At 45.8% G+C, this 14,815-nt stretch overlaps 1 protein-coding gene across 2 annotated transcripts in view; it reads right to left on the bottom strand.

Annotated features, from left to right (window-relative positions):
- Positions 1-11,744: 11,744 nt before the first annotated feature.
- Dzip1l (DAZ interacting zinc finger protein 1 like) overlaps positions 11,745-14,815 on the bottom strand; it is a 44,499-nt gene continuing 41,428 nt past the window's right edge. For both annotated transcript variants that reach the window (XM_057768970.1, XM_057768971.1), the window contains exon 17: positions 11,745-13,255. In XM_057768970.1, coding sequence (XP_057624953.1) covers positions 13,094-13,255 — 162 coding nt within the window. In that variant the 3' untranslated portion in view covers positions 11,745-13,093. The remainder of the gene's footprint in view (positions 13,256-14,815) is intronic.

Genomic DNA, 14,815 nt, shown 5'->3' with positions numbered 1-14,815 from the left:
TGGAGAAAAAAAATTGCATCAAGGATGTGGAGTGCCAATCTAGATAGTGGTATAGTTGCCGCTATAATTATCCTCTTCGGAGCACAGGCTTATGCATGAGTTCTAGGACAGGTGCATTGGGAAAAGAACTAAAAATGTTAATGGTTGCTTCACTGAAATTCCCATGGCATTCTCAAATTGTTCAGCTAAGACCTAGCCTTGTCAGAAACCCAACTGAAGCATCATAGGGAAGAAAGGGGACTTTGAAATGTTGGGCCTTAAACAAGCACAAAAGGAACCAGGGAGCAATAAGCAGTTTGATCAGATGGACTCCAGCTGATGGTACATGAAAATCTGTCCTGACCAATTAGCAACGTCCATCAAAAACTTGACTGGGCACCAATAGCAGACTGTGTCACTCAAAGTCATCCACAGCTGAACCTCAGCCAGCCACCCCTCCATCACAGCAAGGGTGCCCTCTCCCCCTACCGCCCAGGGCACATTTAAGACTCTTGTCTTTTCTTCTCTATTCCCAAGTAAGGATACATTTACAAAACTATACTCTCTCTGACCGGCATAGTCATTGTCAAATAACCACCAAGCCCAGGAGCTTATTCTTGTCACACTATTGTCCCTTGTGCTTCAGGATACTTAATATTTCTCAGCCGCTGCCGCTTCTCAGAGAACAACTCTCCACCTAGCAGTTCTGACTTCACAATTAGTGCTGTTGTTATTTATAGCATCATTCTCGTCACTGCTTCATCCCAAAGATTGTGATGGCGAGGCGCTTTGACGGGTTTCAAGGCTTCTTTTGTTCTCCCAGGGAGCTTCTGGAGAGGGTCCAACTTCATGACGTCCTTATGAAATAAGGCCACAGAGACTCATTTGAATATTTCCACAAATATTTCATGCCAGGTGCTACAACAGGTACAAAAAATGAATATGGAAGAAAGAGGGAAGTATCATTTGTTGATATTCTGATGCGAAACACAATGTACCAGTACCGGGCTGGAACTTTGAAATATTTAGCCCATTCCACTCCCACAATAGCATCATTATCACAGTTACAGCAGAGGAAACTGAGGCTCGGGAAGCTGACTTGCCTGGTTTCTCGTCGAGTGACTAATGGGAGTGCAATCTGAATCCCGTCTATCTAATTCAAGGTTCATGATATTGCCATGCACTGTGATTTTTATTCTTCATACCTTTATGATTCACAAGAAAGGGAGTGGAAAGGATTTTGGGAGACTGAGGGCCCAGAGGCTTCCTAGAAAGATGTAGGGATGTGATCCAGTTGTTTACCTCTGAACTTCAGCAGCCCAGTCACCAGGGGCTAATGACAACCCTCCAAGTTGGTTGCACAGATTGAAGATACACGTAACACTCCTTCCATGTGATGCTCATATTTGAAGAATGGCCACTGTTGTTCAGAGCAACACAGCTACCATTTCTCAATGAGATAGACGCCATTCACCTATGCATGGAATTCCTGGAACTTGCCCTGAGTATGAATTAAAAGATCTGGAATGTAAGACAAGAAAATTTTTGCCAGATGTCTTTGAGAAGGTATGGTTGTCTTCAAATTCGTAGGAGTGTCTTCAATAAAAGAAAATCTCACAGTTGATGCAAGTACAAAGGCTTGTCTTCCTCCTTCAGAATCTTTACTAGGCAGTGCTGATGGCCAGGATGAAAATAGGACTTGTTTCAGCCTGCTTGTGAATTTGTGTGAGGAGCATCACCTGGATATGGTTCTTCTGGATCTGTTCTGATAGTGCCCTGATAGGGTAGACAGCTATTACCTGTGCTGCCTACAATCCCACCTCATATCTCTGCAGAAAGACACAAATGCACAGTGGATCTGGCTTTCGTTGGTCTCTAGGGGAATGCTGACTTTAAGATTTGTTAAAGCCACAGGACAGCTGTCTCTACATTAAAACCTGATTAAAAGCAAAATCAGCCCCTTATAGTCTCCGTTTCTAAGCTGTGTTGTCCTTAGTGGTCCTGTAATTTTCATGGCAGGATGGGTGGCTCGATCCTTGATTCTTCTAGTAATAATTCACACAACATGGCAGATTTCAAATTCTCTAGAGCAGCTTAGAAAGTGGGGGCAGTGACTAAGGAAAGGGATTTGATGGGAACTGAAGACCCAGGACCTTTTGTCAGGTTTATTGTCATTCAGAGCTACATGAGTGACCCACCAAATAAAAGTTTTTCCCTGCCTTCTTCATATGCAGTAAATCTTGCTCTAGAAGCAGAGCGAAAGAACCAGGGAGCACTTCCAGGACTTTTTAATTAAAAAACAAACAACATTAAATGGAATAATAGTGGAAAGAATTATATGATATTGTGCAGATAGCTTAAATCTACACTTTAAAGTGACGAGGTTATGTTGTATGAATTATAGCTTCATAACAATAATAAACACATTTTAAATCACAGGGAACCTCAGCTGTGTTCTCAGACCTTGCAGGCCCAAACTAAGTGAACAGTTCTAAGTATGAACTCCTGCTTGTTGAATTTTACCCTATAATGTAGCTACATGTGATTTCTTAAGGTTACAAACATTTGTAAATTAAAATGCTTAAATTGTATCCAGACAATCTAGCTTAATGCCCAGGAATATTGTAAGAAAACGGTTTGTTTGTTCCCAACTGCCCAGACAGGAAATTATCACACAGAAACTACATTATTTACAACACTGTTTGGCCAAAAGCTTAAGCGTATTTCTATCTAACTCATATCTTAAATTAACTCATCTCCATCAATCTGTATCGCCAGGAGGCTGTGGCTTACCGGGTAAATTTCCAGCGTCTGTCTACAGTGAGGCTATATGGCTTCTCTCTGACTCTGCCTTCTCTTAGTGTTCTAAAGCATGGAGAATCCTATGACCTTCATTTCCTGATGAACAGGAAAAGCCCATGACAGCACAGTCCCACCCACACTGCCTGTGATGGGCTTAAGAAACATAAAGGGAATAGGTTTACAAGGATCAGCCGAGGGTGTGAACACCCAGCCTTTTTACATAGTAAACACAGGGATCTGCCCTTCACCATGTGTGAGCCCAAGCATCCATCCTCATGTTCTGCTCACAGCGATACCCAGGTTTTCAAGAGTGGGCAGTGGGCATCATTCACCCTGGTTATCCCAGAACAGACTCCTGACCCCTCCCAGCTCCTTACAGGTACTCTGCAGCCTTCTGGCTGTAGTCTTGCCTCGACTTTCTCTGACAGACTTTGATACTCAGTGAGCTACACAATTGGTCCCTTCCAATCAATGCCTTTTCTTGCCCCCAGTCATGGTGATACTGCTCACTCACACTTGTTATAAGGCCTGCTGGAGAGTGTTTGCACATTCCCTGCTCAATGGCACACCTTGCACTCCTCATTTCCACTTCCTAGAGGTGGTTGTGTGTGGAAAAAAAGGGCTGTATACAGTTGGAGAGGTCAGTTTTGGGAATGCAGTAATCCCAGCCGAAAGTTTCAGAGAGTCAGTAGATGTGTCCATCTAGATTTGGATTCTTTAGTGCTAAGGAGTAAATATAGTGTTGGTGAAAAACCTCAGCTCTCATCTTACAAGGAATAAGACAGTTTATCCTGAAGCCAATTGCGTGACCATGGCCGGAGAACACAGATTTGTCTTACCCCAAATTCCATGTTCCGATGTGAAAGCAGTTTCACAAGGTTTTTATAGAACAGAGGAAGTCATAAATCAAGGAAAGTGAAAAATACATCCGTTGATATCAGAGAGGTCGGTATAGCGAGACACGGGGAGCTATTATATAGGCCTAAGATGCTATCTGGTGGCATTCTTAGCTCTTGGATTAGCAGAAGCTAGTGTTCTAAGTTAATAACTTCTAAGAGGTTTTTATTTATTATCAAGAGATGTTAGTTATGATACAGAGTAGGACAAGGAATGGCTGCTCCAGAAAGGTAGCCCAAGATAAAGTTAATTGGCCTCTGAACCTACAAAATTCCAGACACAGACTTCTTCCAAGGAGTTTTTCATTCACAGCCAGACACAGCTTATTTTGAAGAACGTTCATTCACAAGACCAGAATACTCTTCACATTTTCCTGTACACATTGAATGAAATTGGTATTTGTGCTCATGGGTATTTTCAAGTCATTGGAAGCCAGTATTTACATGGGGCATGACAAAGGATTCAACCCCTAAAGGATGTAACCAGCAGTAGCTATGAAAGCCACACTAAGTCAGGTCCACCCTACCGGTCCTATAACCTAAGGTTATAAGGCCCACTTGCTTTCATATGACCCTGTGTTCTAAGGCTTGACACCCACATTGGCCTCCCCGTTCACATCTCCACCATCTCCTTTGGAGTCCTAACTGACATTTTCTGGCTCCTTCTTTACAACCATCAAACCAGCAGCTACACTGAAGCAAATCTGCTATGCCTCGCCCACTTTTACCCTCAGTACTCTTCTCGTCTCCCCAGGACATTGTTAGGCAGTTGGTTGGATTTTCTTTACTTTTTGGGGGTCCGCCACCCAGCTCCCAAATAAATACATGGAGACTTATTCTTACTTATGAATGTTCGACCTTAGCATGGCTTGTTTCTAGCTAGCTTTTGTTACTTAAATCATCCTGTCTACCCTGGCCTCTGGGCTTTTACCTTCCCTATTCTGTATACCTTTCTTTACTTCTTACTCCATGGCTGGTTGTGTGGCTGGGTGGCTGGCCCCTGGCGTCCTCTCTACTTCTCCTTTGCTCACTCCTCCCTCTTCTCTCTTCTTCTCTCAAGACTAGATTCTTCTTTTTATTCTCTCCACCTGCCAACCCTGCCTAGCCCTCTCCTGCCTAGCCCTCTCCTGCCTAGCCATTGGCCATTCAGCTCTTTATTAGACCTGCCTAGCCATTGACCATTCAGCTCTTTATTAGGTGGTTTAGATCGGCAAAGTAACACAGCTTTCCAGAGTTAAACAAATGCAACATAAAAGAGGTCAACACATCTTAACAGCTCTTCCTCAGCACAAACAAATGTTACACACCTTAAGCTAATATTCCACAACAGGGCTGCCTTCCCCTCCTGAGACCCAGTTCTGTCCAAGAGCCATGTGGACCCTAATCCCATAATTCCTAAAGGACCTTTTCAAAAGCGGTTTTATTTCTGCTGTATGCCATTAACCACTAGAGAACTAATTCTAAAGAAGCAAAAGAAAATCGTGACAAATGGCTCAGAACCGTAAAATAAACGCTGATTATAAATATAGGCTTGAGGCTTTGTGAGCCGCCGCAGCTCTAATTTTTCAAAGAACAAAGAAAAACCAAGAGAATGTTTTAGTATCAAAAGGACTTTCAGGTTGCAATTAGTAAATTGACTAGCCTTTTTAAAGGCACAAAAGAACTTCTGAAACCAGAGGCATTCCTGAAATAGCAAAATACTGTCAGTCTAGGAGACTGAGGGCCAGCCTCTTCACCCCAGAGACGTGCAAATCAAAGGTTGCATAGCTTCCCAAAGGCGGGAAGTCTGAGCTCCCAGGATTCCAGTCTGGATCCAGTCTCCTTCCTTAGCCCTCTCCATTCATCCTATAGCAGGAGCTGCTGTTGTGAGTCAACAGTGTTCCCCAGAGAACTTGGGTAACTCTGCAGTGGGATAGTTTGTGGGGGTGATGCTAATGGTGGCATCTATGATTGGAAACTGGTCTCCAAAGATCCATGTGTTAGAAGCTGGGTCCTCGGTGTGGCAGTATTTTGGTGGTAGACCCTAAAGAGGTGGGATCTAGCCAGAGGTTCTTAGGGCGATTGACAACCTGGCCTCAGGAAGGACAGCAGGGCCGAGGCTTTCTCTGACTTCCTGTCTGTCAGGGTGACCGCTTACTTCTGCATGCCTCCTGTCTGTCTGGGCCAGGCGTTTCCAGGAATCTCGATCGAAGAACTAAAGAAGTGAACACACATGGCAAAGCCACAAAGAATTTTACTCCAAAGCAAAGCAATGTGCAGTCTAAGTAAGCTCTGAAAGAACAGTGGGTTACCTGAGAGAGAGTGCTCAAGAGCACCCCATTACTGTTTGGGGCTCTTTTGTGGGTCCCAGAGGAGGAGGGGGAGGCATTTGCCAAGGGGCACAGCATGGGTGGTTTCCTGTTTTGATTAAAAAACTTGAATTACATACAAAGCCTTATTCCTATCACATGTTCTTTCCAACGATGCTTTGGGTTTTAGTGACATGCCTGCTCAACCAGACATAGTCCTAAGATGGAGTTTTCCCTAAAACTTTACTCTGTGCACACAGTTTGCCTTATTGAGTGTGCATGCACCCCAAACTATTCCAAGCTAGATTGTCCTACTGTTCCTAATTTCTATGTCCTAGGGCATGTTTGGCCACAAAGGCGGACTTACTAGCGGTTACCAGGGACCCTATGGGTGTGAGTGACCATAAGCCTTTGTTCTGCTACCACCTACTGGAGGCAGAACTCAAATGAAGCCCTAGGCCTTTAATGCTACAGGTGGGAGCCACGGGCTGTTAAGTGCACTGTTGGGAAAGAGGTATGTGTGCACAGCTCAAGTCAAGTGAGGTCCCCGGTTGCTAAGTCATCCTTTGCACTTGCCTGCCTCCCATCCTTGTCTTTGCAATCTGACATAGAGTGATACAGACAAGGGGGAATAACTCTAAAGCCTGGAATAAAGTTTTATTTGAGGAAGATGAAAAAAAATCCTGACAATCAGCTGCCCAACCATGTAAATATGCTTAATACCACCAAACAGAACCCCCAGTTAGAAATGGTTAGTACTGAAGGTTTTGTGGGGGCTTTGTCACAATTAAAACAAGTGGTCTGTTTTGGGGTGTTTTGTTCTTGTTTTTTTTGTGTGTGTGTTTGTTCCGGTCATTGGTTTTTCAAGACAAAATTTCTCTGTGTAACAGCCTGACTGTCCTAAAACTCTCTTTGTAGACCAGACTAGCTTCGAACACACAGAGATCCGCCTACCTCTGCCTCCCAAGTGCTGGGATTAAAGGTGTGTGCTACCATTGCCTGGCTTAAAACCCAACGTTTTCAAAGCATAGGTTATTTGAGTTGCTCTTGGCCTTCACTGTGGATGCCGCTGAGAGCCCGAGCCCACAAGCATCTGTCTGCTTTTGACACATAGCACTAGAGAATTAACAAATAGAATGGTAGCTTAATTTTTAATTTTGTTATGTCTTTTTCTACTTTTCATTAAATATAATATTTTGAATACTTGAAGTACGATTAATAAAAAACTCAGAGACAGATATTGGGGTTCAACCTGAAGCCCAGAAAAGCAAAGCAGCCAGTCACTTCTTACCTCAACCTCAGTCCGAAAATGGTGATCCTGCCTCCAGGAATCTCAGAATGAGATTGAGCTGTCTCCTCCTGTCTTGTTCCTCTCTAGCTATGGGATTAAGGGCTTGCACCACTACTACCTAGTTTCCAAGGCAAGAGAGTGTGGCTACTGGGATTAAAGGTGTGTGTCATTGTTGTCTAGTCTGTAAGACTGGCCAGTGTGGCTGTTTTACTTTTCTGATCCTCAGACAAGCTTTATTTATTAAAATACAAATGAAATGTCACTACACATACTTATGAACTATAGCATACTCCAATAAATGTATACAATAAGTAATGATAAAATATGTGATTAGCATTTCCATCATGTCCACCAACACAATAATCCAAATCAGACCAAATCAAACCAAATTAGAAAAAGTCCAAGTTTAATGGATACCAATGCTCCCGGGTGGCCTTCCAATCCCTCAGAGAGGAGACAGGAAAGGAAGACCAGAAAACCACGTGTTCGTTCTCTGGAATACAATTTAACTCCCCTGTGGGAGTGGTCTTGAGCATCTCTGGGGAGGAGGTCATTGTTTGGCGGGCTTTCTGGGAGGTGGAGTCTGGACTGAGGCAACTCCCAGGGGAGGGGCCTTAAGATGGAATTTCCACCCAAACACTCCAGACTCTTTGGATGTAAGGATGCCAGTGGCTGTGGTGTGGCCTTAACCCAAACATTTTAGACTCTTTGGGGTATATGGATGCCAGGGGCTGGGGTGACACTTCCACCCAAACATTTATCATTTCTTTGTGTTGTATCACCAACGAATGAATAAAGTGGGCATATGAACAAAATGGAACCTTTCCTTTTATCTCCTTATTTCTTTTATGAGTGCAAGCGTTTGCTTGCATGTGTGTTTGTATGCCTGGTACTTGTGTAGGCCAGAAGAAAGTATTGGATCTCCTGTTTGTTTAAAAAATGTTCAAGTGGTCATGGTTATGCTGTATGTTTTTGTGACAATAAAAACTAAAGGAGGGGCCGGGCGGTGGTGGTGCACGCCTTTAATCCCAGCACTCGGGAGGCAGAGGCAGGCGGATCTCTGTGAGTTCGAGACCAGCCTGGTCTACAGAGCTAGTTCCAGGACAGGCTCCAAAGCCACAGAGAAACCCTGTCTCGAAAAACCAAAAAAAAAAAAAAAAAAAACTAAAGGAGGGGGAATAAACAGTGTCATGCTGGTCCCAGGAAAGAGAAATTTTAAAAAGGCATCTGTAGGTTAAAAGACTTGCATAGAAATTGAGAACTTGGGGATACTAAATGTTCTATGATATTTAGAAAAATCGTATTAACTTTTGCTGGTTGTGGTGGTGGTAGATTGGCTGTTTTTGGAAAGGGGGTGCCTTTCAGAACAGAGACATGGTTGCAGATGTGCTCGGATGATCACTTGGGAAGGCGATGAGAGGGACGCAGGGAAACAGACTCTTCTTGTGCTGGTGATTGTTAAAGCTGAGAAACAGGGGGCATGGAGCTCATGACTGCATTGCTCGATTATTTTGTATATATGCTTGGCATTTTCCATAATAAAGATGAAAATAGCAACAAAAAGTTAACCATGCCAACTTTTTTTCAAAACGCTTCTGAATATCATTAGGCAACCGATGAAAGTTTTCAAAATGGACAATAGAAAAAAATAAAAAGAATCTAACTTTAGAAAAATGATTGCATTTTCCATGGACCACAATGCTAAAACACTGCAAGATGAGTGACAGCCTTGGTAGCAAGAGGAAGCAAAGAATGGGGGTCAGGAGACTTGCAGGAGCAGGCTGCCCAGGTCACAGTCCAGGTGCACCACCTACTGGTGGCAAAACTCCAGTGATGGCCTCGGCCCTAAAATGCGTACACCAGCCTGACAGATTGCTGTGAGGCTAGGTCAGTCAATATTCATAAGGATTTGGGGCCAAGAGCAGGCATCCGATGTTATGTTATCCCAGCAATCTCCCCTCTCTGTGGCTTTGTCTTCTTTTCCTTGAAAATCAAAACTCAGCTGGGCAGTGATGGCACATACACCTTTAATCTCAGCACTTGGGAGGCAGAAGCAGGTGGATCTCTGTGAGTTCGAGGCCAGCCTGGTCTACAGAGTGAGCACTGGGACAGCCAGGGTTATACAGAGAAACCCTGTCCCAAAAGAACAAAGAAGGGAAGGGAAGGGAAGGGAAGGGAAGGGAAGGGAAGGGAAGGAAAGGAAAGGAAAGGAAAGGAAATCAAACCTCCAGATTGATTCGCTCATCATTCTTTCTGAGAAATGTACCTCCCTGGTCCTCAGGCCCTGGCCTTTGACTGGCACCTGCACCTGAGTTCTCCTGATTCTCATGCCTGAGCTCTTGCACTGAACCACACCACTGTTTTCCAGGAGTCTGCAGCTTCCGGGTGTCCTATCGCCGGATTCCTCAGCCTCCACCATGTGGGAGTGGAGTCAGTTCCCCTAATCAATCCCCTCTATCCCTTTCTACACCGAGCAGGTTTTGCCCCGCCCACCCTGGTTCTCCCCAGCAAGCCGACTTTGCGACAGTCCACAGAAGCAGACACAGCCCAGAGACAAAGAGCAGATCTCAGAGCATACATGGCACTAGAGGTGTGCTGCTCAGAGTTCTGTGAGGTCAGAGTGTGACGGAGAAGCAGGGACGCGATACCACAAGCATCACTTCACTCAACCCGAGTAAGATGTTGGCAGGATCTGAGAGAGCGCCCACCGTTCCAGACATGCTGATCCTTCTTCCTCATCACATAGCTCCTGGGATAGCCATCATGCATGTCAACTGTCAATGGTATGAGATCCTCAAAGGGAAATAATTACCTGTAGGAGGCTCCTCTTAAAACACTGGAGGCACCAGGTTTGTCAAGCACGTGGTCCTATTTTCTTCAACAGAAGGAAATGAATAACACCTGGTCCCCTGGAATACTAGAGTTAAAAAGGTCAAATGACCTGGTGATGCTTTGCTATTCTCTGGGGCGAGCCTCCATTCGAATTTCCCCCAAATCCTGACCTTTGTCTCTCAGTGACTAGAACTCGTCCTTATGAAAGAGGCCCCTGTGGTAGTTTGAATGAAATTGGCCCCCATACGCTCAGAGAGGCACTATTAGGAGGTGTGACTTTGTTGGAGTGGGTATGGCCTTGTTGGAAGAAGTGTGTCACTGTGGGTGCAAGCTTTGAGATTTCCTATGCTCGAGATACCGCCAGTGTCTCAACTGACTTCCTGTTGACTGCAAGATGTAGGATTCTCAGCTATTCCTCCAGCACCACATCTGCCTGCATGCCACCATGCTCTCCACCATGATAATGGGCTGAACCTCTGAAACTGTGAGTGAGTCACCTCAATTAAGTGTTTTTCTTTATAAGAGTTGCCATGGTCATGGTGTCTCTTCACAGCAAGAGAAGCCCTAAGATAGTCCCATGTACTTTGCACTCATCAACAGATCCCATCCTTATTACAAACCTCTCCTCTCTAGGCCAGAGCCCCCAGCAGTTTATCAGCCAATAGAACTCATTCTTACTGCAATGGTCAGGGTTCTTTGCGACTTTGCTAGGGAGTTTCTATGTAGCTCTGCCTAAAGCTTTGTTGTGGTAACTGTCATATGGAACCCTTTTTCCAAAGTTTTACTGTGCTTAAATGTGTAAGAAAAGCAAACCGAGAGGCCAGACTCTGGACGTTTTGACCCAGCGCCTATAAAATTGGTGCTGACCGAGTTTTATTCTTCGCCCCACAAGGATCATCTCCCAGGAAGCCCTGAGACTTGAGGGGTCCCTGACAATCACCTCCCTGCGCACCTGTGTCCAGGGTCCATGCAGAGTCCTTTGCCGTGACCTCACTGAACTGTTTCCTTTACACCGATATGGCCCTATCCCTCCCCCTAACCAGCCACCACCTTTGCTCTGTGCAGCGTTTTTCTTCCATCACTGGGTTCGATCTCATAGTTAAATAGACTCTTTGCTTTTGCATTGGATCTGGTCTCTTGATGGTTTTGGGGGGGTCCAGACTCTGGGCACAACACTTTGACATTTCAGAAGCCCAAGTCAGGCAGTGTGTCTCTCTTCCTGCTACCTGTACCATGTCTGCCTGCATGCCCATGCTCCCCACCGTGATGAAAATGGACTAAAGCCTCTGAAACTATAAGGCAGCCCCAATCCAAGGCTTTCCTTTATAAGAGTGGCTGTGGTCATGGTGTCTGCACAGCACAGACTGCCAACTAAGGACACGCCTCTTCCTTTCTTCCACTTTGCATTGCACTCCATGACCTTCCTCTGCCAGATCCCATTTCTGCCATCTTTACCTTGCCCAGGTAAAGTACCTCAGTAAAGCCGGCTGTCTTGTTGCAGTTTAATCACTGCGTCCCGAAGGCCCTAACCCAGCGCTACTGAGGAAGAAGCTGCTTCATCCCCTCGTCACCACCCGCAAGCCACAAAGCTGGAAAAAAATAATAATAAAGAACGACAGAGAGGTACGTACATCATTCTATATTTAAATGTTCACTATAATAAATAAATGTCTTCATACTAAAAAAAATACACTCTAAGTCATGTGATACCATATACACCATGCATCTCAGCACTTGGGAGGCAGAAGCAAGCTGAGTTCAAGGCCAGCCTGCTCTATAGAGAGTTCCAGGACAGCCAGAGCTACACAGGGAAACCCTGTCAAAAAAAAAAACAAAAAACAAAAAACAAAAAAAAAACCACAACAACAACAACAACTCAACTCCCCCCCTCCAAAAAAAATTCAGTCATATAAAAAAGCTATATATAAAAACTCATGTCAGAAATGGTCTCAAAAATTAAATTTGTGGTTCTATAGGGACAAGAGGCTCCATCCAAACTGCTCTCTTCTTGCCCGTGAACAAGCTCCACCCGGTGTCACAACTCGGGGAACTTCTCCAAGGTCATCCTGGTCTGGGCTGGAAGGTGTCCAGATTAGGTCTAAACATCAATTTGTCACAACTGAGAACTGTCCAAGAGGAGAGCCTCAGCGGACGGACTGCTTGAGGGCAGCGTGTGTGAGGGACTGTCCTGGTTGTTCATGGATGTAGAACCCAGCCTACTGTGAGCGGTACCTTCCCTAGACAAGCGGTCCTGAACCGTATAAACGGGCTGAGTATAGACAGCTGTGAGCCAGTTAGCACGCAGCCCCCGCCACGGTTCCTGCTATGCTTCTTTGGCTGTGAAGTGACTTCCTTGGTCAGAGGTAATGCTGTGGAGAACAGCAAGCAGCTCTACCTTCAGGTTCCAGCCTTTGCCTCTCTGTGTTAGGCTGTGACCTGGAACTATAAACCCAACCAAGTCTTTCCTCCTATAAGTTGCTTTTGGTCAGTGCTTTATCCTGGCAACAGGAATAGAATTAGGACAGGCCTTTCCCATGCCCCCCTAAGACTGTAATGTCTAGTCCTAGATTACTGTACTTGGCCCTGGCAGCAGACACTTCGCACTTCCTACCTCTGTCTGCACCCCAACTCAGTAGCGCAGCACAGAGTAGGGAACTGGTGACTGATGCAGGCAGGACCCATCTCCACGGTGACCTGCAGACTACAAACAGCCCCTCCTGTAAGACTGCACTGGACATGGGCACCCCAGAAGAAACACTGAAGGTCCTGTTACAATCCTTCTTCCATTTACACACGACATCGCTCCAGGACCCCAGTCCCTTGTGACAGCGGCAGGACCAGGGCCCTCTGAGAAGACATAGAGGTCCCGTCTGTCTCCTGCTCTGCTTCTTCTCACGGGAAAGACTTCTTGGCTGCTGGTGGGAGCAAGAGGCCTAACCGTCTCTTCTGTTAGGGTGAGCCGTGCCAGATAACAGGGCTAAGCCCTCTGGCAACCATAGACAGAATCACCAGCCAGGAATCCGAGGTCGGCCAGAGCTCCAAGGGCTGGCATCCAACTTCTCTGGGAGCTTTGCCTGGGACAACGGCTTTGGCTTTCCTCTTTGGTCCAGGTCCTGGGAGAGATCTTCCAAGGATGAGATCTCCAAGTCACTCTCATCCTCAGAAAGCTACAGAGGTAAAAGAGGAGAAGAAGATAGATTTTGATAAGTGTAGGAGGATGATAGAATGTTCAGCAACATCCAAGACAGAAATAGGAGAAAGTGATGCTTCAGACTAAAGCGATGAGAAGAGGTGACTCCTGGTCCTGTCTTCTAAGCTCCCCACCTCTGAAAACCTGCATCAGAGACTCGGGGCCACAGTGATTGAAACAGGACTGGCTTCCTACTAATGAGGCCAAGGCAAGCACCCTGGAGAGGTTTATGGGTAGACCTGGTTGCTCATGTTTGCATGTGAACCTGGGCATGTTCCCATCACCATCTATCTACAGTAAACTATTAGTGCCCACCCACAGCAGAGCAGGAGGAGCTTGGAGATGCTTACACGCTCCATGAGGAGACCGACACAGTGTATGATGAAAAGATAGATGGGGTGATAGTATATGCAGATTTTAGCTCCTCACATTGTCAGAACTGGAAGCCTTTAACATTTGACACTCTTGAGATGAATGCACCTTAGTCAAAAGGACCTTTCCTCGCAGACTGGTGCTCAGATGCCTGGAAAACGCTGAACTTGAGAGGAGATGGGGAACAACATTCCAGCTATTTCATCCTGGCATACAAGAAGAGCCCATCCAGGGCCTGGGAAGCACCTCTGTCTAATGTAGATTATTGGTGCTCTTTCTAAATGGAGAGCAGAAGAACTTGGGGCTCTACATAAACTCCAAGATGAGCCAAACATACAAACTGTGTGATAAGAAAAGGTATGTCAGGGTACTGTTATAAAACACGAAGCGGGAGACTATGGGGACTGCTCAGTGACAGTGCCTGTTTGGCGGGTGGGAGGCCCTGGGTTCCATCAGCAGCACTAAAAAGACAACTGCTCACTCCTCCTCTGTTGCTTAGGGCAGCATCTTCATCCTCTGCAAATGGAGTGGCGGGAAAAAGTTCTATGTTTTCCTACCCTAGAAGCTAACAGAAAGTGGCAGCTGTTCCCTGAGGGAGGGACAAGGTGGCAAAAAAGAGCCTGGAGCTCCTGTGAGTGCTAAGTCTGCACACTCCATGGCAGCTGCACCTGAGGGAGGGCAGCCACCAAGGTGTGCAGCGGTGAGGCACCCACCACCTTAAATAGTTGGAACAAGGTGTCTACATGTCCCCGTCTGACGTGCTGTGTGGCACCACTCTGATAGTGGGCAGTGCTTTATACCCAGCCCCTTTTGGGGGTCTTCTGTGAAGTAAGGGCTGGGGAGGGGCCCAGTATGGGAGAGACAGCACAGGAAGACAGCAACCACAACAGGAGGCTCTCAGAAGCAGGAGACTCTCGGAGGCAGGAGACTAGAAAATAAATCTCCCCAGAAAGAACTTACCTAATGAACCAAAGGGTTTTTTTTTTTTTTTTTTAACATCCAAAGTGGCCATCTTTCCACATACAGAGGGACAAAGGAGACAAGGTCACATGCAATGTCCTTCTCGGGACATGTCAGAGCTGACACTTGCTCAGTCTTTTCCCAGCCTTCACCCCAGTGCCTTCACATTTGGAGCTGCTCTCCATGGAATGCAGGGCCATCTGTA

Source organism: Chionomys nivalis, chromosome 4 (assembly GCF_950005125.1).
Source record: "Chionomys nivalis chromosome 4, mChiNiv1.1, whole genome shotgun sequence".
Lineage (NCBI taxonomy): Eukaryota > Metazoa > Chordata > Mammalia > Rodentia > Cricetidae > Chionomys > Chionomys nivalis.
This window is presented reverse-complemented; position numbering and strand designations above follow the sequence as displayed.